Below are 26531 nucleotides of genomic sequence, written 5' to 3' on the forward strand. Positions count from 1 at the left end.
GCCACCCCCACAGGGTAGCTCAGAGGAGAAGCCAAAGATCTGGCTTAAAAATGGTGAAATCAGCCAGGCACGGTGGCTCATACCTGTAATCCCAGCACTTTGAGAGGTTGAGGTGGGCGGATCATTTGAGGTCAGCAGTTTGAGACCAGCCTGGCCAATAAGATGAAAGCTGGTCTCTAGTAAAAATACAAAAATTAGCCAGGTGTGGTGGAGCATGTCTGTAATCCCAGCTACTCGGGAGGCTGAGCTACTCTGAACCCGGGAGGCAGAGGTTACAGTGAGCCAAGAATGTGCCACTGCACTCCAGCCTGGGCAACAGAGTGAGACTCTGTCTCAAAAAAAAGAAAAGAAAAAGGTGAAATCACTGTGCCTTTTTTTTTTTCTCCTAATATTCCTGAAGGAAAGCTGAATGAAGAGGGTTGAGACTGGTGAGCATGTGCGCAGGCGTGGAAGCTGCCGGGAAAGGAGATGCTCGTGCAGTGGACTCCGAGGAGCAAGGATGAGCACCCTTGACCACAACAAATGGGCAGAGGGAGAGGAGCCCCTCCTCTGGGAAGGGGACAAGCCCCAGGGTCAGAGGGGAAGGGCAGAGCCACACTGGGTCACCAGCAGGGCAGAGTGGGGAGAGGGAGGAGCCACGGAAATGGGCCAGGCCCCCAGGGGGAAGCGTGAGCCTCTGCCAAGCAGGGCTGGCCGGAGCTTGGGGCCTGCAGCTCCCCTGGGGTCAGCAAGGCTGTGGTCACTGTGCTGGGCAGCGTGACTCAAAGGGAGGCCAGGCTCCTCCACCTGCCAGCCTTTGGCCCTGATAATCCATTTTAAACTGCAGGTCCCAGTTCCTTAGTGGGTCACAAACAGCACTTTCAAAGGTGAACTGAATAGAAGAGAAAATAGCAATGTGCGCTGCACACAGTGGAACCTGCTCTGCATATGTCCCTGTCAAGAGGCAATGCACAGAAAGTACCTGAATGCTCCTCTTCCCACTGTGAGGTGATGCATGGAATGAGGGGATGGCTCAGTTTACTCTAGATAGAAATAGGAAAATATTAAATCACTCAAAATAATAAAGTATAAAGATTTTAAAAGTTCATTTGGGTTTCAAATAGTGCAGATTTAGCAGTAATTGCGTGGTATATGAACACCTTGCTAATAAATCTTTTGATAGATATTTAAATTACATGGGAGGAATATTCATCAGGAAAGCAGAAAAATAACATGGCAACAATGTAAAGGCCTTGATTAGAATTACTTCAGAATAGCACTTATATCATTTATGTGGGTCCTAATGAAAACAGAGCCTAAAGACTACATCAGGAAAGAAAGGCCTCTCCATCTGGGGGTGCAAGTCAGTGCCCTGAAGAAAATTTTATAAGACTCTCCAGGAAATAACAACTTACGAGTGGCTGGGGTTCTGGAAAACAGAATAGAACACTTCCTATTAGAACTCAAAAGGTAAGTAATAAACAGCTCTTTCACCTTTTTTTGGGTACATTCAAAGGGATTATTTATTTATTTATTTATTTTTTTGAGACAGAGTCTCACTCTGTCGCCCAGACTACAGCGCAGTGGCACAATCTTGGCTCACTACAACCTCTGCCTGCCAGTTCAAGTGATTGTCCTGCCTCAGTCTCCTGAGTAGCTGGGATTACAGGCGTGAGCCACCACACCTGGCTAATTTTTCTATTTTTAGTAGAGACGGGGGTTTCACCTTGTTGGTCAGGCTGGTCTCAAACTCCTGAACTTATGATCCACCCGCCTCAGCCTCCCAAAGTGCTGGGATGACAGGTGTGAGCCACCGCGCCTGGCCAGGATTTGTTAAATTGATGCATGGAATAGGTTTAAAATTTGAAACTCTTATTTCTGCTGACTGTAGGAATAAAATAATTTGCCACTTGGGCTGGACGCAGTGGCTCATGCCTGTAATCCCAGCACTTTGGGAGACCAAGGTGAGTGGATCACTTGAGGCCAGGAGTTCAAGACCAGCCTGGCCACCATGGCAAAGCCCCATCTCTACTAAAAATACAAAAATTAGCCAGGTACGGTGGTTGTACATCTGTAATCCCAGCTACTCAGGAGGCTGAGGCATGAGCATTGCTTGAATCAGGGAGGTGGAGGTTGCAGTGGGCCAAGATGACGCCACTGCACTCCAGCCTGGACGACAGAGTGAGATTCTGTCTCGGGAAAAAAAAAAAATTGCCACTTGTGGAGGACACAGCTATTTGGGGCCACACAATACTTTCTTTTCCATTTTGTTTAGAAAATGGCACTCGGATCTTCATGACGGTGCCCACCACCCCCCTCCTTTAAGCCAACCAGCAGACTTCATTGTCAGGTCATGGAGACACAGGGAGACACTTGCCAAGGCATCTGTGAGACGCACTTCTTCATCCTTCTGTGAAGCTGCATGAGGCGCTCTGCATCCCCACTGGAGAGAAACCCAGCAAGCACTGCCCAGGCCTGCTGGGACCCGTGGGGAGGCTATGCAAGAAAGAGGCTGAGGAAAGGGCAGAGAGAAGCTGGGTGTGCCCATATAATGTAGGCTGCCAGATCAGACCTTGCCTGAAGCTAGCCCTTCTTCTGCCTTCTAGGTCAGGTAAGCTGAGACATACCCTTAATTGTTTAGGTCAGCTGAGTTTGGTTTTGTGTGATCTGCAACTGAAAGTCTGCCTGAACACATGGATTGTGGTATTTTAACCTCCAGTTCAGACACGTGGGGAAAGCACTTGGTCAGTGTGGCATTCACAGCTGGTGGATTCAGAGCCCAGCTGCTCTCCCCTCTCTGTCCTTCTCCTTCCACTCACACTTCTCCTTCCCAAGGTGGTGCCTGGGGTGGTGGATGATGCTGGGAGCCTACATAACCCCCGGCACCTGAAGAGAGGGTCCTGTGTCCCCAGCTGTGGCCACCCTGCCCTTGTGGGCCTCGGCCGCCCATGTCCTTGCCCTGTCTGCTCTGTTGGTGAAGTGTTCATGAAGGACTGCGGTGCGTTCTGTGCTCTCAGCACAGCCAGCATCTGGCATATGTCCTCTGCCAACTGGGCCCTGGTGCTGGCTCTGGCGACACTGCTACCTCCTGAAGCTCAATGGCACCCTCCCTGTGGACCTGGCTTTTGGCTGTCCATCTCACAGCTCTCCTCCATGGACCAGTGAGAACCCAGAAAACATGGGCAGCCTTGGTTTCCATACCAGGGGAGTGCAGGACCCCAGGACCACAGGAGCTTCCAGCCCCCTCTCAGGCTCCTTGGAGAGCACTGCTTCCGGCCCCCTCGGCATGGCACTCCTGGAGACTGCGACCCAGCCTATGGGGCGCTGGCATTCCCCTCCTCTGGCTTTCCACCCACACTCTGAGTTTCTAACCCAGAGGGGCCAGAGGAAGTCAGAGCCTTTCAAAGACTCTTTCAAAGTGTGCTCAGCTCTTGGTTCTGCTCTCATGCTCTCCCCCTCAGCACCTCTTCCAAGCCAAGGAGGTACCCTCTCCCTCCTGTGAAGTGGGTCTCTTGCATCCTCTCTACTCAATGGCTTCCTTTATAATGTTAAACTCTAAAAATACAAGGCTTTGAGTCTTGATATTTAAAAGGAAGCTTCTGAAATTCAAAAATTAACAAAACAAAACACTTTTTGATCTCTCATGCCGATACTTTTCTTGTTTCTGCTGTGCCCTTTCACAAGTTCTAGTTGAAAGCCAGAGCTGAACACTGATTCCTTTATTCTCAGCTGTAACTCCCTCTCCCTCTGAAGTAATAGAGGCCTCAGCCCCACTGGGCAGGCAGTCTCTAAGTAGCAAGAGGTGCTGGGAACAAAATATGCACTGGAGGGTTTCTCAAAACTACCCCTGTGCTATCAAGTATTTTGTTCGATTAAAGCTGCCAATAAGGAGACTTCTGCTTCCAGGAAGGTTGTGTAAACACGTTTCCTATCCCTGTCCCAAGATACAACTAAAACCCTGGGCAAGTGTAAGAGACTCGGAAAGGTGGAGAAAATAAGGCAGACTGGCTAGGGACCATGGGACCCAAAGAATCTCACAGAGGTGAGCCCCAGGTTTCTTTTTGCCTAATGTGTCCCAGACAAGCCAGTAGCCTGGAAATGCCAATAACCACAGACAAAAACAACAACAAAACAAAACAAAAAACCAAAACCTAACAAAAGCCTGCTCTCATTAGCCAAAGGACCAGGAAAAGGACAGCCTAGCGAGAAAGGAAACCTTTAGACAATAACTATTCTACTCCAGCCAAACACCACACAAAAACCCGTGTTTGTGTGTTTTTTTTTTAATCCCCCACCCCCACCTCCGCCATGCTTGATACCCAGCCAAGATTTTTTTGGTAATTTTCCATCTACTGAACCCTCACCCACTCTGTTGGCTATAAATCTCCAGCTGCCAGTGTGGTATTTGGAGTTGAGTTCAATCTCTCTCCCCTGTTGCTATAATCTTAAATAAACTCTCCCTTACATGTTTAACTCTGATGCAATTTTTTTTTGGACAAACTATAACATGTCAAAATGTATGGGTTAAAGATAGAGCAGTGCTGAGAGGAAAATTTATAGCACTAAAAATGCACACGAGAAAAAAGAAAAAGTCTCAAAGCAATAATCTAGGCTTATACCTAAAAAGCCTAGAAAAAGAAAAGCAAAATAAACCCAAATCAAGCAGAAAAAGGAAATAATATGGAAATTGATAAATTGAAAATAGAAAAATAGTAGAGAAAATCAATGAAAAGATCAATAAAATTGACAAAACTCTCAGTAGATTGACAAAGAAAAAACAGAGAAGACACAAATTATCAATATCAGAAATGAAACCGGGAATATCACTACAGACCCTAAGACATCAAAAGGATAAGGAAATGTTATGAAAAATCACACGCACGTAAATTTCACAACTTAGACAAAATGGACCAATTCTTCAAAAAGCAAAAACAACTGAAATTCACCAAATATGAAAGAGATAATGTGAGCAACTGTATAACTAGTAAGGAACTTGAACTCGTAATTTTAAAACTCCCCAAAAATAAATATCTAGACCGAGATGATTTCATTAGAGGATTCTATCAAGTATTTAAAGTAGAATTAACACCAATTCCACGATATCTCCCAAAAAGCACAAGAGGAAGGAACACTTCCCAATTCATTTTATGAAACTAGTAGTACCGTGAAACAAAAACCAGATGAAGACAGATTAATATCCCTCAGAAACATACACACAAAATCCTTTAATATTAGCATATAGAATTCAGTAATATATTTAAAAATATATGATCCAACAATTGACTTGTGCACACTTATCCCAGAAAAATAAAGACAAGTACACACAAAAACCTATATATGAATGTCTATGGCAACCTTATCTTAACAACCCAAAACTGGAAACAACCCAGATGTCCTTCAAAACTAAAGTGCAACTTATACCCAGCAACTTCAGGTGGTAATACATTGCCCATGGGAACTTAATATATTGTCTTCAAAATATCATATATTTTAAACATATGATTTAAATATATTATTTTGAACAACCAATAACTTTCCTTAAAGTTGTAAAAAGGGTCTTCTATAAAATACATATTCACTGTTAAAAATTTGTTCTTTTTTTTTTTTTTTTTTTTTTTTTTTTGAGACGGAGTCTCACTCTATCACCCAAACTGGAGTGCAGTGGCGTGAACTCGGCTCACCACAACCTCCACCTCCTGGGTTCAAATGATTCTCCTGCCTCAGCCTCCCACGTAGCTGGGACTACAGGCACGTGCCACCATGCCCGGCTAATTTTTGTATTTTTAGTAGAGATGGGGTTTCACTGTGTTGGCCAGGCTGGTCTTGAACTCCTGACCTTGTGATCTGCCTGCCTCAGCCTCCCCAAGTGCCGGGATTACAGGTGTGAGCCACCGCCCCTGGTCCTAAAAATATTCTTAAGAAGACTCTTTTCTTAACTAGAAGAATTCATTCATTGTATTCATCAAAATCCTGCCACGTGCCAGCCATTATGAAAAATGCTAGTTCTTCAAACACATAACCTACAAATAATTAATTTTAAATAATATATAAACTACTGGAGGAAATTCCGTTACCTAGTGAATATAGGCTGTAAGAATGAATGCTACGTATTTTTCCTTAAAAATTGCTCCCCCACACCCCAATAATCCGTTAGCTGTATTTAGCACTCGATAACTAAGATGTTAAGTCCCTGGTTTTACTCTTTCCTTCAATAACATTTAGCGATTACCTATCAACTGGTAGACATTGTGCTTGTTTCTTGGAATAAAATATTGAAAAAATTCAAGGAGCCTACAGTAGAGGGAAGGCAATCCCTAGCAACGGAACGATGACCACGTTAGGTAGTCGACACTCTGGGAATACACATCTGTCATGAAACTATTGGAAGTTAAGAGTGGTAAGAATATGGAAATAGACCAAAGGCACAGAATTGAGAGCCTAGAAACAGACCTATGCATTTGTCAAAATTCACAAATGACAGAGGCATTACAAATTACTGTAGTTCTTACAGTAACAATAGCTATAACAAATGTTACCCAAATGGAAAAATAATCAGATCGCTACCTTAACAAATTCCAAGGGAATTAAAGACTCAATGTAAAAAGTAACTTTATTAAGAGAGAATTTGCTATCATAGAACACACTATAGGCGAAAAAAAAAGAGAGAATTTGAGTATCTTTATGATCTCCAAGTAAGAAAGGGTTCCTTAAATGAGACACAGAGAGGTACAAACCTTAAAGGAAAAGACCACAAATTTGACAATATTTTTTAAAAATCTGTAAATCAAAGACATAGAATCCAATCTGAGAAAAACAAACCAACCACAGACTGGGAGAAGATAATTATATAAGTGCACAAAAGACTAGTATTCATAATACATAAAGAACTTTTACAAATTAATAAGAAAAAGACAAACCACTAAACTGAAAATGGGCAAAAGAGATAAACAAGTGAGTCATTGAAAAAATTCAAATGACAAATAAACATAAAAATACACTGACCTTCATTACTAATAAAAGTAATGTGAATTAAGTCACAATAAGATACTAATCCACACTCATCAAATTGGCAAAAACTTAAAAATCTGGTAATACCAAGTGCGGTGGTCTGTAGGGCGATGAGGTCTCTATCACACTGCAGGTGAGAACATGAGTCAGTCCACTCATTTGGAGGGTGTTTAGTGATGGCAGGAGAGTTGAATACCAGCATGCCCTATCGTCAGGCAATACTGGTGAGGTGCTAGAGGAACCCTCGCACATGTTCATAAATACTCTTCCCAGCATTTACTTTTTTTCTTGCAGCATTGTTTTTAATAGTGAAATATTGGAAACAACCTAGTATATCTGTACAATGACATACTATATAGCAGCCAAGATGAATAATTTAGAGCTACGTCTGTCAACACAGATAAATCTCAAAAACATAATGTTGAATGAAAACAGCAAATTTATAAGTACAATATGCTATAATTTATATAAACTTTAAAATAGCAAAAAAAAAGACAATCTATCATTTAAGGAAATATATATATTTAAGAAAATATAAATAAATAAATGCACGCATTAAAATGGGATGATAAAAACTAAATGTAGAATAGAAAAGGGAGCTGAATTGGGAAGAACACACTTGGGAAAGGATTAACAGGGGCTTTAAATGTTGTCAAGTAGGCCGGGCGTGGTGGCTCACACCTGTAATCCCAGCACTTTGGGCGGCTGAGGCAGGCGGATCACCTGAGGTCAGGAGTTCCAGACCAGCCTGGCTAACATGACGAAACCCCGTTTCTACTAAAAATACAAAAAATTAGCCAGGCGTGGTGGCACACACCTGTAATCCCAGCTACTTGGGAGGCTGAGGCAGGAGAATTGCTTGAACCCGGGAGGTGGAGGTTGCAGTGAGCCAAGATTGCGCCATTGCACTCCACTTGGGCAACAAGAGCAAAACTCCATCTCAACAACAACAACAAAAGCACTCAAGTAATGTTGAAGCTTTTAAGCTGAATGATGAATACACACACGATCACTGTATTGGGCTCTATAGCTTGTTACTAGGAAAAGGGGTATCTCACTGAGCTCTGGTGTGGGGAGGGGCAGGCAGATAGGGGCAGGGGGCTGAACAAGGCTTTTGAGGACATGTCCTCTGCACTGAAATCAGAAGAACTAACGGGCAGCAGCCAGGCCAAGAAAGCTGGGCTGGAAGATATGTTCATGGATCTAGGGGCAGAAAAAGTATCTCGACAGAGGTAACAACAGCAATGGCTTGAAGGCAGGCGAAAGCATGAGGAATCAAGGAAACAAATTATATCAAAGTATTATCACCATAGGACAAAATGTTAATTTGGCTCCATCCCAGCTAGATACTACAAAGCTAGTACAAACATGCTAATGCAACAGTGAGCATATATTTAAGAAAATAAAAAAAACTAAGGGGGAGAAAGACTCACCAACCAAGAAACCAAAGCAAATATCCAGCTAAATAATCCCTAGATTTTAACATTTCCAATTAATATAGCTATAACATTTTTAAAAATTAAATACTATGCTGCAAGAAAAATGAGAACTCAAGATACTAAAGAATTCATAAGAATACAATGTGAAAGGTCAGATATTTTGAATTACATAATGTTGATAAATTCTGAGCCAGTATCATGAGTGGCACTGTAGTGAAATGAGGACATTGACAAAAACTGGCTCTGCTGATGCAGAAACATTAGGAGAGACCTCAAAGCCACGTGTGATAAGGAGGTATTAGATTTAAGAATGTGGCTCCTGGCAGTGCAATGAGAACAAAGGTCCTCAACACCTTCCCATGAGGAGGCCTTCGTAAAAAATGACAGTTCTAAGAGGGGCTTTCAAAACAAGGATCGACAAGATGATCCCTAAAGTATCTGAGTTGGGGAAAGAGGAGGACTTAGAAAAACAAGACTCCATGACCAATCCATGCCCAGGGTGAAGAGGGTGACAGTCCAGCATGGAGAACAGATTGGCCCACACTGTCAACAGGCCATAATACTGATCATGACCCCAAACCAAATGATTTTGAGACACTGAAAGACAATTCAAGAGTAGATCAGACATCCAGTTTTTCTTTTCTTTTCTTTTCTTTTTTTTTTTTTTTTTTTTTTTTGAGACAAAGTTTCACTCTTGTTGCCCAGGCTGGAACACAATGGCGTGATCTTGGCTCACCGCAACCTCTGCCTCCCAGGTTCAAGCGATTCTCCTGCCTCAGCCTCCCGAGTAGCTGGGACTACAGGTGCACACCACCATGCCCAGCTAATTTTTGAATTTTTAGTAGAAGTGGGGTTTCTCCGTGTTGGTCAGGCTGGTCTCGATCTCCTGACCTCAGGTGATCTGCCCACCTCAGCCTCCCAAAGTGCTGGGATTACAGGCATGAGCCACCGTGCCCAGCCCGGTTTTTCATTCAATACACACTTGGTGCCTACTGCATTCCAGGTACAGAGCCAGGCTTGGGGAAATGTCAGTGAAGCACACAGAAAAGGCTCCCATTCTCATGGAATTTACAGTCCAGTGAGGTGAACAGAAGTGCAGGATGTTATAATACAGTATAACGAGCATTATGCTAGAGGAAGTATAGGGAATATCTAGGAGGACATAGACTGAGGTTCTAATAAAGCAAATATTGAACTACAGCAATCAGTGAACTAGACAATATAGTAATAGAAACTATCCAAATTGAAACAGAAGAAAATCCAAGGAAAAGAATAAAAGTGAGTCTCAGTGAGCTATGGACAAATTCAGTGAGCTATGGGACAAATTGACCTAATGTATGTAATTATAAGTGGAGTCCCTGATGGAGAGGAGAGAAAAGGAGGCCCATAAAAAGTATGTGAATAGGCCGGGTACGGTGGCTCATGCCTGTAATCCCAGCACTTTGGGAGGCCGAGGTGGGTAGATTATAAGGTCAGGAATTTGAGACCAGCCTGACCAACATGGTGAAACCCTGTCTCTATTAAAAATACAAAAATTAGCTGGGCATGGTGGCATGCACCTGTAATCCCAGCTACTCAGGAGGCTGAGGCAGGAGAATTGCTTGAACCCAGGAGGCGGAGGTTGCAGTGAGCCGAGATTGCACCACGGCACTCCAGCCTGGGCGACAGAGCGAGACTCTGTCCCCCCCACAAAAAAAAAAAAAGTATGTGAATAAATAATCACCAATAAATTTTCAGGTTTGATGAAAACCAAACCAAAGATCCAAGAAACTCAATGAATCCCAAATACAAGAAACATGATACTATATCATAATCAAATTTTTCAAAAATGGTGATAAGGTAAAAGCAGTAAAGAAAAAAGACACATATATGAAGATAGTGATGAAAGACTTCCTATCAAACAATGTGAGAAGAAAGTAACATCTTCAAAGTATTGAGAAAAAAAACCTTTTAACTGAGAATTTTATACCTCGCAAAAATAACTTTAAAAAACCAAAGGTGAGGGCTGGGTACAGTGACCTGTCACTGTGGTTACAGGCTGGATGTGGGTATGTAATCCCAGAACTTTGGGAGGCTGAAACAGGCAGATGGCTTGAGCTTAGGAGTTCAAGACCAGCCTGGGCAACATGGTGAAACCCCATCTCTACAAAAAATACAAAAATTAGCTGGGCGCAGTGGTATGCGCCTGTAGTCCCAGCTACTTGGGAGGCTGAGGCAGAAGAATTGCTTGCGCCTGGGAGGCAGAAGTTGCCATGAGCTGAGATCGCACCATTGCACTCCAGCCTGGGCGACAGGAGTGAAACCCTATCTCAAAAACAAACAAACAAACAAACAAAAACCCAAAACAAAAAACAAAACCAAAGATGAAATAAAGACATTTCCAGATCTACAAAAGCCAGGGGAATTCATCAATGGCAGACCTACAATGCAGGAAATGTTAAAGGATGTCCTTTAGGCAGAAGGAAAATGACGCCAAAAAGAAACCTGGTTGTAAACAGGGAAATGAGGGCATTGGAAACAGTAACTACATGGGTAGATAGGATTTTTCTTATTATTGGAATCTATGTTGCCCAGACTGATCTTGAACTCCTGGCCTAAAGGATATAGGATAGCAAGACCCATCTCTAAAAAAAATTAAGAAGTTAGCCAGGCACAGTGGCATACATCTGTGGTCCTAGATACTCTGAAGGATGAGGCAGAAGGATCACTTGAGCCCGGGAGTTGGAGGCTACAGTGAGCTATGATTACATCACTGTACTCTAGCCTGGGCAACAGAGTGAGACCTGTGTCTAAAAAGAGAGAGAGAGGGCCGGGCGCGTTGACTCACACCTGTAATCCTAGCACTTTGGGAGGCCAAGGAGGGCGGATCACGAGGTCAGGATTTTGAGACCAGCCTGGCCAACATAGTGAAACCCCGTCTCTACTAAAAATACCAAAAATTAGCTGGGCGTGTTGGTGGGCTCCTGTAATCCCAGCTACTCGGGAAGCTGAGGCAGGAGAATCGCTTGAACCCGGGAGGCAGAGGTTACAGTGGGCCAAGATCACGCCACTGCACTCCAGCCTGGGCAACAGTGTGAGACTCCATCTTAAAAACAAAAACAAAAACAAAAAACAAAAAACAAAACAAAACAAAACAAAAAGAAGTGGGAGAGAGACACATACACACACATACAAATAGTTTAAAGTAAAAGAATAGAAAATACCATGCTAATATTCAAAGAAAACTGGAGTGGTTATTTAACATTAATATTAAATTATATTTTTATTAATTGTATTATTTCCAAAATTATTCTAACATTTTATTAGCTAATATTAAATTAATATTTTATATTAGACAAAATAGATTTCAAAGCAGAGAACAATACCAGGGATAAAAAAGGTTATTTTATCAAAATAAAGTGGCCAATTCTCCCCAGATTGAGTTCTCGATTCAAGGTAATCCCAATGAAAATCTCAGCAGGCTTTTTTGTAAAAATTGACAAACTGCTGATTACAAAGTTCATATGGAAATGCAAAAGACCAAAGACCCAAAATAACCTTTTTTTTTCTTTTTTAAAAAAACAATGTTGGAGGACTTACATGCCCCAATTTAAAACCTTACTCGAAAGCTACAATAATAAAGACAACGCATTGCTGGCAATGGTAAGTATATAGATCAACTAGACTGAGTTCAGAGTACAGTATTAAACCCTTATATTGATAGTGAATGTATTTTAGACAAAGGCGCCAAGGTAATTAAATGGGAGGAAAGATGGTCTTTTCAAGAAACGGTGCTGGGACAACTGGATATCCACTTGTAAGAAAGATGATGTTAAACACTCACTTTACACCATAAACAACAGTCATAGCTCTAAACGTAAAGCCCAAAACTATAATACGTCTAGAAAAAAATGTAGAAAAAATACTTGTGATCTTGGTTTAGGCAAAGGTTTCTTAGATACAATATCAAAGCATGATCCATGTAAGAACTCATTGATAAATCAGAATTCATTAAAACTTAAAACTTCTGCTCTTCAAAAGATGGTGTCAAAAGAAGACAAGCCACAGATTGGAAGAAAATATCTGCCAAGAATATACCTGATAAAGGACTTGTATCTAGAATACATACAGAACTCTCAAAACTTAATGATAAGAAAATAAGCAGTCCCTTTAAAATACGCAGAAGGTATGACTAGGTGCTTCACTGAAAAAGAAAAATGACTGGCAAATTAACACATGGAAGGACTCTCAGCAGTAGTCATCAGGGTAATGCAATGAAAACTGCAGTGAGACACCACAAGACATCTAGCAGAATGGCTCAAATTAGAAAGACCGGCCAGATCAAATGCTGCTAGGAGTGTAAAAGAAGTAGAATTCATACACTGCTGGTAGGAATGTCAAATGGTAGAACCACTCTGGAAAAACAGTTTGGCAGTTGCTTAAAAAGTGAAACCTACACCTACTGTATGACTAGCTACTTGACTCTTTGGTATTTAACCAAGAGAAAAAAAAGTATCTATCCATGTAAGGACATGCAGTCAATGTGTGTAGTAATATCCCAAACTGAATAATATCCCCAAACTGGAAATGACCCAAATATTGATCAACAGGTGAACTGATAAACAAAGTGGGGTACACACAGTCCATGGAACACTACTGAGCAGTAAAAAGAAATGAGCTACTGAAACACAGAGCAACGTAGCTGAAGCTCATAGTAACAACACTGATACTATGATACTACAAGGAGCCCAACAGGAGGAGTCCATGCTGTGTGGCTCCATTCACAGAGGTTTCCAGAAACTGCAAACGAATCGATAGTGGCAAACAGCAAGTCAGTGGTGGCCAAGGACATGGGTAAAAGATGAGGAGTGGGGAGGGAGATATTACAAAGAGACACAAGGATACTTTTGCACAACTGGTAGCAATGACTCTTTTTTCCTTCTTTTTTTATTTCCATATAAAGGACCAGAAGCAATAACTTTCTCTTAGGAGGGGGTGTGTGTGAGAAAATTAGCTTTCTGAAAATACTGAGAACCAGCTATAACCTAAACCTAATTTTCTTTTTTCTTTCTTTCTTCTTCTTCTTTTTTTCTTTCTTCTTCTTCTTTTTTTTTTTTTTTTTTTTTTGAGGTGGGATCTCACTCTGTCACCAGGCTAGAGTGCAGTGGTGTCATCTCAGCTCACTGTGACCTCCTCCTCTTGGGCTCAAGCAATCCTCCCACTTTAGCCTCTTGAGTAGCTGGGACCATAGGCGTGCACCACCATGCCCAGCTAATCTAATTTTCTGTATTTTGGGTAGAGATGAAGTTTCACCATGTTGTCCAGCCTGGTCTCGAACTCCTGAGCTCAAGAGATCTGCCCACCTTAGCCTCCCAAAGTGCTAGGATTACAGACATGAGCCATTGCACCTGGCCTGATTTTTTTTTTTTTTTAGGAGACAAGGTCTTGCTCTGTCACCTAGGGTGAAGTGCTGTGATGCGATCACAACTCACTGCAGCCTCAAACTCCTGGGCTCAACTGATCCTCCTGCCTCAGCCTCCCAAGTAGCTACCATGCTCAGCTAATTTAAAGCATCTTAAAATTTATGTAGAGATGGGGTCTTGCTATGCTGCCCAGGCTAATAATCTGATTTTTAAAAATATTAGTCAACTGTATTTTGTGCACTTTAAGCAAAAAAAAAGTAACTGAAATTCTAGCCATTTTATGGCATTATCATGTAACCTACATAGTATTTTCTTAAATAGTGTGCAGCTGGATTCAAGTTTTATGTGTAAAAAAATGGAGGCACAAATGTTCTATCAGAAAACAGAGGTGAATATTTAAATAATCCTGGAGCTGAGGACAGCCTGTCTAAGATGATACTAAGACAGAAACAATGAGGGATGTCAGTACAGGGGAAAGTCACCATAGAGAGTGGAGAAAGCTCTGCCACACATTGCTCAGGGCAGAGACAGGCTGAAAGCATTTTGGAAGGCAATGTAATAAAAGCTATTAAAAGTAAAAATTTATTATCCTCTGTACCCAGTACAGTAATTACTCAGTAATTCCATACCTGAAAATCTGTCCCACAAAAATACAAGTACCAATACAACAGGACATACATGCATGGCGTTCATTGCAGCTTTACTTTTAGAGGGCAACTGCACAACACACCCACGTGTGGAACACAAATAGCTAGACTGGGACAGGCCTCTGTCAGGTGAGCTGCAGGGATCTCCACAAGCTGTTGCTGAGAGCAAAAAGCAAGAGGCAGGAAAGGAAAATTCTAAATCTGTAAAATAAATAATGACAAAGTACATGTCTCTATGTGTATATGTACAGATATATATGGGCCTATATGAGATTGCATAATAAGTCAGAAGGAAAATATGGATATACAAGCTCTAGGCTGCAGTCATGGGCTACCAAGAGCACTGGGATTGAGGGTGGAGGGCTGAGGTATGTAGGTGTGAGAGAAGTGTCTACAATAAAAACAACATATATAATGTGATCCCATTTATGTAAATGTGTGTGTGCATAAAGAAATAAATTAGAGGATGGTTACCAAAATGTTAAAGATGGCTATTGCGGGGATATGGAGTTTTGAGTGACTTTTTACTTTGTTATTTACATTTTTATCTATTGTTTGAATTCTTTAGGAATATCGTGTTATTTGTATAATTTTTTTTTTTTTTTTTTTTTTTTGAGATGGAGTCTTGCTCTGTTGCCCAGGCTGGAGTGCAGTGGCGCCATCTCGGCTCACTGCAAGCTCTGCTCCCAGCTTCACACCATTCTCCTGCCTCAGCCTCCCAAGTAGCTGGGACCACAGGCGCCCACTACCATGCCCGGCTAATTTTTTTTGCATGTTTAGTAGAGATGGCGTTTCACTGTGTAAGCCAGGATGGTCTCGATCTCCTGACCTTGTGATCCACCCACCTCAGCCTCCCAGAGTGCTGGGATTACAGGTGTGAGCCACCGCACCCGGCTGTTATTTGTATAATTTTAAAAAGCCATTTTAAGGCCAGGCGCGATGGCTCACGCCTGTAATCCCAGCACTTTGGGAGGCCGAGGTGGGCGGATCACAAGGTCAGAAGATCGAGACCATCCTGGCTAACACGGTGAAACCCTATCTCTACTAAAAATACAAAAAAATTAGCCGGGCGTGGTGGCAGGTGCCTGTAGTCCCAGCTACTCGGGAGGCTGAGGCAGGAGAATGGCGTGAACCAGTGAGGCAGAGCTTGCAGTGAGCTGAGATCGCGCCACTGCACTCCAGCCTGGGCGACAGCAAGACTCCCGTCTCAACAACAACAACAAAAAAAGACATTTTAAGTATGGCAAACCAGAATATATATCTTAAAAGTTAAAAGGCAAAAGAAAATTGGAGGAAAATAATTCAACATTTTATAAAGGGTTAATTTTTATTATATAAAGAGCTTTTCCATACCAATAGGAAAAAATAAACACCCTCCAGAGAAATGGGCAAATGACATGAACAGGCAATTCAAAGAAGAATAATTGTTTCATGTAGTCAACCTCAACAAATATTTAAAGAAATGGAAATTGAAAAAATGAGTCAGGAAAGTAATCAAAACGAAAATTCCTTGTGTTGGCAAGGATTAAGGGACCAAGCATTTCACACACTATGTGGTAGGAATGTTATTTTTGGCAGAGAGGCTAATTTGGCAACATAAAGCCTTAAAAATACATATATACTGTGACTCAGAAATTCTATCTCTAGGAATTTACACTACAGAAATCAACAGAAAAAAGTACCAAAAATGTTCATGGTATTGGTTATGGTATTGCTATTGAAGTTTGTATGGTATTGCTATGATAATGTACAGGTATGTTTATGGTATTTCTATAAAATAATTAAAACTGCAAACAATCTAAATGACCATCAATAGGGGCAGCCATTAAATGGAATACAATGCAGCTGTTAAAAAGATGACACAAACTTCCAGTTAAAGGTCATGGCTGAATGCACATGTTATGTTTACATCTCATCTTTCCAAAAGTTCAACTGAAATAACAGAAAAATAAATAGGTAAAATTAGAGCTTCACTGAGAACCTGGGAGGAGTGCTACTCACAAACCAGACCCTTCAGAAACTTCTGGAAGAGAATAAAACACAGCAAGAGATTTACTGAAAATGTAATGGAAAAAGAAACTTATAACTGCATAAAAACAAAAGCAAGGACCTCCACGAAAAGTTTCTCAGCAGAATTCCTAAATAACTCTTAGATAAGAAGTATCAACTAAGAGAAACTACAGCAGTTGTGGTTGGTTGAGAAATTAGCCCAAGTGTAACGTGGCAGCAGTGCCTGCATTCAGAGGAGATGGCACTGGTATTCACATGGATATTGGTGCTGGTATTGGTATTCACATTACTATTGCTATTACTACCACTCTTCGCTAGATAAAGACCCCAGAAGAGCTCCCTAAAGTGCAAGGCCAGAGACAGCTGGCAGCCCGAGAGCTGACTGACCAAGAGTGGGTGTCCATGCACCCAAGAGGCCACACGATCAGCGCAAACTCACCCCATCCCAGCCTCTCTTCCTCTTCCTCACACAGTCACCTGAGTGTGTCCCTCTGCCTGCATGCACTCGGTACACCATCTATGCAAATGCCTGGGTGAAGGCCTGACCATTAATGGAGGGAACCCACGGGACAGACATGTTACGGAGGGAAGGGAAAGATGACTAACATTTGCTCATTTTGTAAACCTCCACATACTTGTATTTCTTTACCATGAATACATATTCATATTTATATATATATATGTTAGTGTGTACTTAAATAATTCACATATTTAATTCATATATTTAAATATAGATTCAAATCAATATTTATTAATGTAGAATGATATCAAGAGATGTTAAAATAAGAAAGCATAATATAAAATAGCATGGCTTTATTTTTGTAGAAAAAATTGTATTTTTTTTTAGACAGAGTCTCGCTCTGTCACCCAGGCTGGAGTGCAGTGGCGCTATCTCGGCTCACTGCAAGCTCCGCCTCCTGGGTTCACACCATTCTCCTGCCTCAGCCTCCCTAGTAGCTGAGACTACAGGCACCCGCCACCACGCCCAGCTAATTTTTGTGTTTTTAGTAGAGACGGGGTTTCACCATATTGGCCAGGCTGGTCTCGAACTCCTGACCTCGTGATCCACCGCCTCGGCCTCCCAAAGTGCTGGGATTACAGGCATGAGCCACCACACCTGGCCTAAAAAATTGTATTTTATAAATATATGTGCTTAGCAAAAAGTGTGGAAAGATAGGCACCACAGTTCTGCACGGTGGATAACAAGTGACTTATTACTATTTTTATTTCTTTTCTGTATCTAAGGAGTTTTCTATAATGAGAAATTAATCATGAGTCTTTTTTAGTTCAAAATACAGAGCCATTTAGAAAGTTAAGTGCTTTAAGTGTGATGCAAGCTGCATCATAAGTTCAAGGGAATTTCGAGCTTTTTTTTTTTTTTCTTCATCAGAGATACAGCTTCAACAACCACCAAAAAATGGAGCTGTTCATCATAGCATCAGATACTTCAACACATTTCTGGAAATCAGAAGCCACCTGTCTGGCACAAATCTGAAAAGGAAGATGGGGTAGGGGTGTCCTTTTTGCCTGCACACTGGAGTGCATGGGTTTCTGGGTGTGAAGCCCCCCTCTTGCTAACTCAGCACTTCAAAAGAAGAGAACTCATCTGTCTTGTTCTCCTGCTATGTTCTCAGAATAAACAGAATAAAACACAACATATCAGTATGAAGTCCCCTCTTGGAAACAGAAAGTGCACAGGCAAACACATATGGAGAAAAAACTTCAATAGCAAGGCAGGAAAATGGCGTTTAACAAAGACAGTTGTTTAAACAACTTACAGGATGCTTGGCTGAAAGTCTTCCAGTCACAGTTCCAGTCTGATTCCACGTAGAGGAAATGGAGCCCTTTATTAGTTAAAAAGAATCCGTGTAAACTCCAGCAATGCTATGTGAAGTTAAGAATGTGGCGGAGCCTCCACTCACAACATGCAACACTCGCTGCTCCTCCAGAGGCCAACAAGCTGCTGGCCCTAAACTTCCAACCCTGAAATGTCCTTGGGGTTACAAAACTCCTGACACGTGATCAGGGAAGGCTGAAGAAGGAGGTTTCCCCCTAACCCATGTAGGAACTGCCATAAGACTTTATGTCACTTACAAATCCCATGCATGGGGAGAGGAAGGGCTGTTGGGCTGTGGGGAGCTTGGTGCGGGCTCGAGGTGGGACTGTGCGTCACAGACAGGTTCTGTCACTTGCTGTGTGAACTTGAACGAGTCACAGAACATCTCTTGACTGCAGTCTCCTCAAGTCTGAACTAAAACAGTAACATCTTCCTCAAATGAGTCCAGAACAGAGATGCAATCGTGGATGTGACAGCAGGTCAGCTAGAGCTTCCTCATAAACAGAGGGTTTCAAGGCATAACATCAACCTATGCTGCCAGGGGACCTAAATGATGCCAATATCATGGCTCATAGTTTCAAGAATATTAGATTATTTCGGCTGGGTGCGGTAGCTCACGCCTGTAATCCCAACACTTTGGGAGGCCGAGGCGGGCGGATCACGACGTAAACCCCGTCTACTAAAAATAGCAAAAATTAGCTGGGCGTGGTGGCAGACACCTGTAATCCCAGCTACTTGGGAGGCTGAGGCACGAGAATTGCTTGGAGCCGGGAGGCAGAGGTTGCAGTGAGCTGAGATCCCGACACTGCACTCCAGCCTGGGCGACAGTGCAAGACTCTGTCTCAAAAAAAAAAAAAAAAAAAAAAGAATATTTAGACTATTTCATCATTTACTAAAATTACAAAGGTTCTATATGTATCTGAACTCATACAAAAACCACAGTCCTAATCACAGTATCTTTTTGTAAAGCTTGTTACCTTTTTCATGCAAGCTAGTAATCCATCTACAAAGGTTGACTTGATCTTGTGAACCTAAGGTGGAAACACAAGAATAATCATTTTCTTTAAGTCTTAAGTCTTTTTTTGTGGGGGGAAGGAGTCTCGCTCCATTGCCCAGGCTGGAGTGCAGTGGCATGATCTCAGCTCGCCGCAACTTCTGCCTCCTGGGGTCAAGTGATTCTCTTGCCTCAGTCTCCTGAGTAGCTGGGATTACAGGCATGCGCCACCATGCTCGGCTAAGTTTTATATTTTTAGTAGAGATGGGGTTTCGCCATGTTGGCCAGGCTGGTCTCGAACCTCTGACCTCAGGTGATCCGCCCACTTCAGCCTCCCACAGTGCTGGGATTACAGGCGTGAGCCACCGTGCCCGGCCTAAGTCTTTAAACAGGAATAGTGTGAATAGTGTTTCACAGAGTGCCGGGCACGTGCTGCTACTATCACCTTAGATGACTCCGAGAGGTCCTGGAATGACCTTAGGTGGTACCAGGATTAAATAACACTGACCCACAGAGAAAGATGTCATTCCACTCTTTAAAAATAGATCTATTAATTCTAGAATCATTCTAGATTTACAGGAAATTTGCAAAGATAAACAGATAAACAAATACCCTGACACAGTGTCTCCTCTGGTGGCCCCTTTACATCGTTGCAGGGAGAAAGGGCCAGGCTGGAGCCAGTGTGCTTCCTCACAGCTGCCAGGCCCTCAGGATACAGCAGGCCACAGGCTCAGTGAATACTAGGACCTATGCTGTGGGCAGTGGCAAAAGCTATAAACGTGGTTCACAACCAAAAGAGAACTTTGGAAGGAAATGGCAGGTGTGTGAACAGAGAAAGGGAATCACCAGGGGAGGGAAGGGGGCCACTCATGAAATCCCTGGCAAATGTAAGTGCAAGATGACACAACACTGCTACGGCATGGTCTTAGCAGACCTAGAAGCCAGGGAGGGGTTGTGGGAGGCTTCGAGACTAGGTACTGCTGGGCGTCTCCTGCACACCGACGACACACAGCCGTGGCATGCCACCTACTTCCGATTCCTCATTGTCTTCTTCCATTTTGACTCTTGGGGTTCACGAGTGGGGCTGATTGCAGACTTCGGTAAAATCACATGGGGTACAAGTAAACAGTGCCAGTACAAGGTTAACCTGACAAAACTCTATTCCCCTGAGAATGCTGGGAGGGCTACTTCAGCCATTATGGATTTGTGTTGACAGACACAGGGCCATATGGTTCCCCCTCATCACCTTTTACCTTTTACGTACAAAAAAATTAACTTACCTGCCTGTATTCCAAAATTATCTTGGGTAATGGATGAAGGTCTCGCAGAGCATTTAACTAAACATGAAAATAGATACTACCAATGTAATTCGTCCATTTTAACATTTTAAACACGTATTTTCATCTGGAGAAAGTCCTCGTAATAAATGGTCTAATTGAGCATATTTTCCAAAATAAAGATGCATAATAAACTCAAGTTTATCAAGTGTCTTAATCCTAACCCCTTACAAAACCATTCTGATGTCTACATGGGCACTAAAAACACCTCAGATAAGCTTGGAAATAAGATTCCTCTTGAGATTTAAGTTAGCGAAATCTAAATCCAGGGTAGGTAAAATAACATGTCAGTGCCTACAAACGTATAGCTCGATAACTGCATAATTTCAGGGAGGGAGTAATGGATTACGAGTTTAAAAATTAACTTTAAGAATCAAAATATAACATACCTATAGGAAAGTGCAAGAGAGTAAGAAAAGTTTGTTAATTATCACAAAGTGAGCACAGTTGTTAACCACCACCCACAGCAAGCAAGGAAACATTCCAATCTCCCCAGTAGGTACTGGCTCCTTCCCCAGAGCTAACCACCACCTGGACTTCTACCACAGGTTACCTGTTTCCTGTCGTTGGTCCAATATCATTTTTGGGGGTTCATCAACATATGAAGCAGTATTTCATTTATTTGCACGGCTGTGTAGTATTCAAGTGCATGAATGTAGAACATTACCCATTCCACCTTTGATGGATATGTGTTTTTTTCCACCTTAGGGCTATTATGAATAATGCTGGTACAGAGATTTTAATGTATGTTCACAGTTCTGTGGAATATGTACATGAAGAAGGGTGAAACTGCTGTATCAACTTTAGCAGAGATACTGCCGCATCAACTTTAGCAGAGATACTGCCAGTTCTCCAAAGTAAACATACCTGTTTATACCCCTTTCAGCAAAACATAAACGTTCAAGCTGATCCACATTTTTGCCAATGTATGTCATCACTGGTGTTAATTTTAGCTGTTCTGGTAAATGAGAAGTGATCTCTCACTGTAGTTTTAGTTTGTTATTTCCCCAGTGACTAATGCTGTTGGACACTATTCATATATTTGACTAATTGTATATCTTCTTTCATTAAGCCCCTGTTCGTGTCTTTTGCTCAGTTAAAAAATTGATTTGTGTGTCTTTTTCTCCTTGGGTTGTAGAAATTTGTTATTCTGGACAGTTTTTTGGTCTGTTATATTTATTGGAAATATCTTCTCTCCTTCTGTGGCTAGCTTTTTTAACTTTTTTTTTTTTACATAAGGTCTTGCTCTGTTCCCCAGGCTGGAGTGAAGTCGTGCAATCATAACTCACTGCAACCTTAAACTCCTGGGTTCAAGTGATCCTCCCCTACCTCAGCCTCCCAAGTAGCTGGACTACAGGTGCACACGACCATGTCTGGCTAATTTTTTAAATTTTTGGCAGAGATGAGGTCTCGCCATGTTGCCCAGGCTGGTCTTAAACTCCTGGCCTCAAGTGATCCTCCTGCCTTGGCCTCCCAAGGTGTTGGTATTACAAGCATGAGCCACAGTACCTGGCTTTTTCACTTATTTAATGATGTCTTTTCATAATTAGAGATTTTTAATTTGATTGTTGTCCTGTTTATCAAGTTTTCCCTTTATGGTTGATGCATTTGCTGTCCTACATATGAATGGTTACCTACCTCAAGGCCTTAAAGATGTCCTCTTGTTATATTTTCTCCAATCTTTACTATTTTGCTTTTGATATTTAGATACACAATTCACCTGGAATTTATGTTTGTGTGCTGCATGAAATGGGGGTCAAGATGCACTGGCCCTTTATGTAACAAGCCCTCCTTACTTAATGCTTTGCAGTGATGCCCTGTGAGACACACTCTCTCTCCCTCTCTTTCTTTTTGAGACAGGGTCTCGCTCTGTCACCCAGGCTGGAGTGCAGTGGTACTGAGAGGTGACAGCGCGCTGGCAGTCCTCACAGCCCTCCCTCGCTCTCGGCGCCTCCTCTGCCTGGGCTCCCACTTTGGCGGCACTTGAGGAGCCCTTCAGCCCACCGCCACACTGTGGGAGCCCCTTTCTGGGCTGGCCAAGGCGGGAGCCGGCTCCCTCAGCTTGCAGGGAGGTGTGGAGCGAGAGGCACGAGTGGGAACCGGGGCTGCGCGGGGCGCTTGCAGGCCAGCTGGAGTTCAGGGTGGGCGTGGGCTTGGCGGGCCCCGCACTCAGAGCAGCCGGCCGGCCCTGCTAGCCCGGGCAATGAGGGGCTTAGCACCCGGGCCAGCGGCTGCGGAGGGTGTACTGGGTCCCCCAGCAGTCAGCCCACCGGCGCTGCGCTCGATTTCTCACCCGGCCTTAGCTGCCTTCCATCAGGGTAGGGCTCGGGACCTGCAACCCGCCATGCCTTAGCCTCCCACCCCCTCCGTGGGCTCCTGTGTGGCTGGAGCCTCCCTGATGAGCGCCGCCCCCTGCTCCACGGCGCCCAGTCCCATCGTCCACCCAAAGGCTGAGGAGTGCGGGCACACGGCACCGGGACTGGCAGGCAGCTTCACCTGTAGCCCCTGTGCGAGATCCGCTGGGTAAAGCCAGCTGGGCTCCTGAGTCTGGTGGGGACGTGGAGCACCTTTATGTCTAGCTCAGGGATTGTAAATACACCAATCGGCACTCTGTATCTAGCTCAAGGTTTGTAAATACACCAATCAGCACCCTGTGTCTAGCTCAGGGTTTGTGAATGCACCAATTGACGCTCTGTATCTAGCTACTCTGGTGGGGACTTGGAGAACCTTTGTGTGGACACTCTGTATCTAGCTAATCTGGTGGGGAGGCGGAGAACCTTTGTGTCTAGCTCAGGGATTGTAAATGCACCAATCAGCGCCCTGTCAAAACAGACCACTCAGCTCTACCAATCAGCAGGATGTGGATAGGGCCAGATAAGAGAATAAAAGCAGGCTGCGGGAGCCAGCAGAAGCAACCCGCTCCGGTCCCCTTCCACACTGTGGAAGCTTTGTTCTTTCCCTCTTTGCAGTAAATTTTGCTACTGCTCACTCTTTGGGTCCACACTGCTTTTATGAGCTGTAACACTCACTGCGAAGGTCTGCAGCTTCACTCCTGAAGCCAGCGAGACCACCAGCCCACTGGGAGGAATGAACAACTCCAGACGCGCCGCCTTAAGAGCTGTAACACTCACCGCAAAGGTCTGCAGTTTCACTCCTGAGCCAGCGAGGCCACGAACCCACCAGAAGGAAGAAACTCCAAACACATCCGAACATCAGAAGGAACAAACTCCAGACGCACCACCTTAAGAGCTATAACACTCACCGCGAGGGTCTGCGGCTTCATTCTTGAAGTCAGTGAGACCAAGAACCCACCAATTCCGGACACAGTACCATCTTGGCTCACTGCAACCTCCACCTCTGGGGCTCAAGCTATCCTCCTGCCTCAACCTCCAGAGTAGCTGGGACTACAGGTGCATGCCACCATGCCCAGCTAATTTTTTTGTTTTTTGTAGGGATGAGGTTTTGCCATGTTGCCCAGGCTGGTCTTGAACTCCTGGACTCAAGCAATCCTCCTGCCTTGGCCCCCCAAAGTGCTGGAATTACAGGCATGAGCCGCCATGCCCGGCCCGATTTTCTTTATTTTTTTTTTTACCTTTGAGCTCTGTTGGACTTGATGTTTGTGGATTTTCTATCTTGGTCCATTGGCCTATTTACTGACCCTCGAGTCAACACCACATGGTATTGCTTAATTAATTCCTATTGCCTTATAAGTAGTCTTGATATTCAATAGACTATGTCCTTAAATAGTGATCCCCCCCCGCCCAGATTATTTTGGCTCTTTTTAGTGTTTAGTATTTCCACAGAAATCTGAGAATCAATTTTTCAGTTCCTACCAAAAAAAAAAAAACAAAAACAAACAAAAAAAAAACTCCTGCCAGGATTTTAATTAAAATTGTCTAGAATCTATAAATCCACTTGGGGGAGAACTGATTATATGATTTTGATGTAATAGGTGAACCATTAAATCATAGTGCTCTCTGAATAAAGACTGAGAACACAAGAGTTGTGGCCATAAAACATTAACAGTGGGAGGTATCTTGCCTCAGTATAATCCAGAATTGCAGTTTTTGTAAAAAAGCTATCCCTAGGTGGGTGAAAGTGCATGGAAATACTTAGCCAAGAAAACAGCTTAACATCATCTAACTCTCCTTATCTTGATGACTTACTCACAAAATAACTTTCTAACCAATAGTCTCCCAGTATATCTTGACTTGAGCAGCCTGAGAACACTGCTCGCACTAACCGTGTACAGAGCACTGAGTGCTGGCTGAGGGCCAGAGGTGGAGCGCCGTCGGCTGCCATGGCTCCGCGGGCTCACCCATGCTCTGCCGCGGCTGCAGACACCACATTCGTCTGACCTCCCTTCTCACTCATTTCCCGCTGGTGCCTCTTCTCTCACTGACCTTTAAAGATCAGTTTCTCGGAGTTTAACTCTGTGGTTATCTATGCTGGCTGCGTATCGCAATCAAAGGGGGGTTCAAAAGCAGGCCCATGACTAGGCTCCCCCGCCCAATTCTGACTCGGGGGATCAGCTGTGGGCCTGGGCATCCATGTTTTCCAAATCTCCAGGCAGGGCAGAGGACCATTATCCCAGGGCGACTTTAGTAAAAATCAGCTGGCAGCTTCCAAGTGTGGATTCCCAGCATGGGACTTGTCTTGAGCCCCGTCCCACAGGCCCAACTGCTGTTTTGTGATACGGCACATCAATGTGTCACATGCACTTCTGTCCTAACATATCCAAGTCTGAACACTGGACCTCCCCCTCCATAAACAGTTCCTGTTCCAGTTTTCCCTGAGTAGTGGCTGTATCTATTTGCCCAAGTGCACAACTCAGAAAACTCAAAACTACTCCACATGCTGACTTCTGTTCACGCTCACATGAACTTATCAGAAGGTCCTTTCTGTTCTAAAAATCCTCTAAAAATCCATCTGCTTTCCATCTGCTTTGCTCCATTTTCATTGCCGTGACCTGGACTGCAGTGACAGCCTACTAATGAGTATCCCCCATTCTCCAACCAGCTAAAAGAGTGATCTTGGCTGGGCATGGTGGCTCACACATGTAATCCCAGCACTTTGGGAGGCAGAGGCGGGCGGATCGCCTGAGGTCAGGAGTTGGAGACCAGCCTGACCAACATGGAGAAACTCTGTCTCTACTAAAAATACAAAATTAGCCAGGCGTGGTGGTGCATGCCTATTATCCCAGCTACTAAGGAGGCTGAGGCAGGAGAATTGCTTGAACCCAGGAGGCGGAGGTTGCCGTGAGTTGATATCGCACCATTGCTCTCCAGCCTGGGCAACAAGAGTGAAACTCTGTCTCAAAAAAAAAAAAAAAAAGGCTGGGTGTGGTGGCTCACGCCTGTAATCCCAGCACTTTGGGAGGCCAAGGTGGGTGGATTACCTGAGGTCAGTAGTTTGAGACCAGCCTGGCCAACATGGTGAAATCCCATCTCTACTAAAAATACAAAAATTAGCCAGGCCTAGTGGTACACACCTGTAGTCCCAACTACTCGGGAGGCTGAGGCAGGAGAATTGCTTGAGCCTGGGAGGTGGAGGTTGCAGGGAGGTGAGATCGTGCCACTGCACTCCAACCTGGCCGATGGAGCAAGACTCTGTCTCAAAAAAAAAAAAAAAAAAAAGAGTGATCTTATAAAAACATACCCAACACCTATTAGAATGGTGAAAATCCAGAACATCAACACCACCAAGTGCTGGCAAAGATGTGGAGCAACAGGAACTCTCATTCATTGTTGAACTCTCATTCATTGTTGGTGGGAATGCAAAATGGTGCAGCTACCCTGGAAGACACTTTGGCAGTTTCTTACAAAACTAAACGTACTCTTATCATTTCATCCAGCAATCATACTCTTTGGTGCTTGCC

General features: G+C 43.5%; 1 protein-coding gene across 3 annotated transcripts in view; it reads right to left on the reverse strand.

The window, feature by feature from the left end:
- Positions 1–26531, reverse strand: part of POLN (DNA polymerase nu) — a 171051-nt gene that overhangs the window by 67414 nt on the left and 77106 nt on the right. For all 3 annotated transcript variants that reach the window (XM_063603673.1, XM_055111138.2, XM_063603672.1), the window contains 3 exons: positions 20597–20653; positions 19300–19353; positions 18264–18329 (listed from right to left, as the gene is read on the reverse strand). In XM_063603673.1, the coding sequence (XP_063459743.1) occupies positions 18264–18329; positions 19300–19353; positions 20597–20653 (177 nt within the window). The remainder of the gene's footprint in view (positions 1–18263; positions 18330–19299; positions 19354–20596; positions 20654–26531) is intronic.

This window comes from Pan paniscus, chromosome 3 (assembly GCF_029289425.2).
Source record: "Pan paniscus chromosome 3, NHGRI_mPanPan1-v2.0_pri, whole genome shotgun sequence".
Taxonomy (NCBI): Eukaryota; Metazoa; Chordata; class Mammalia; order Primates; family Hominidae; genus Pan; species Pan paniscus.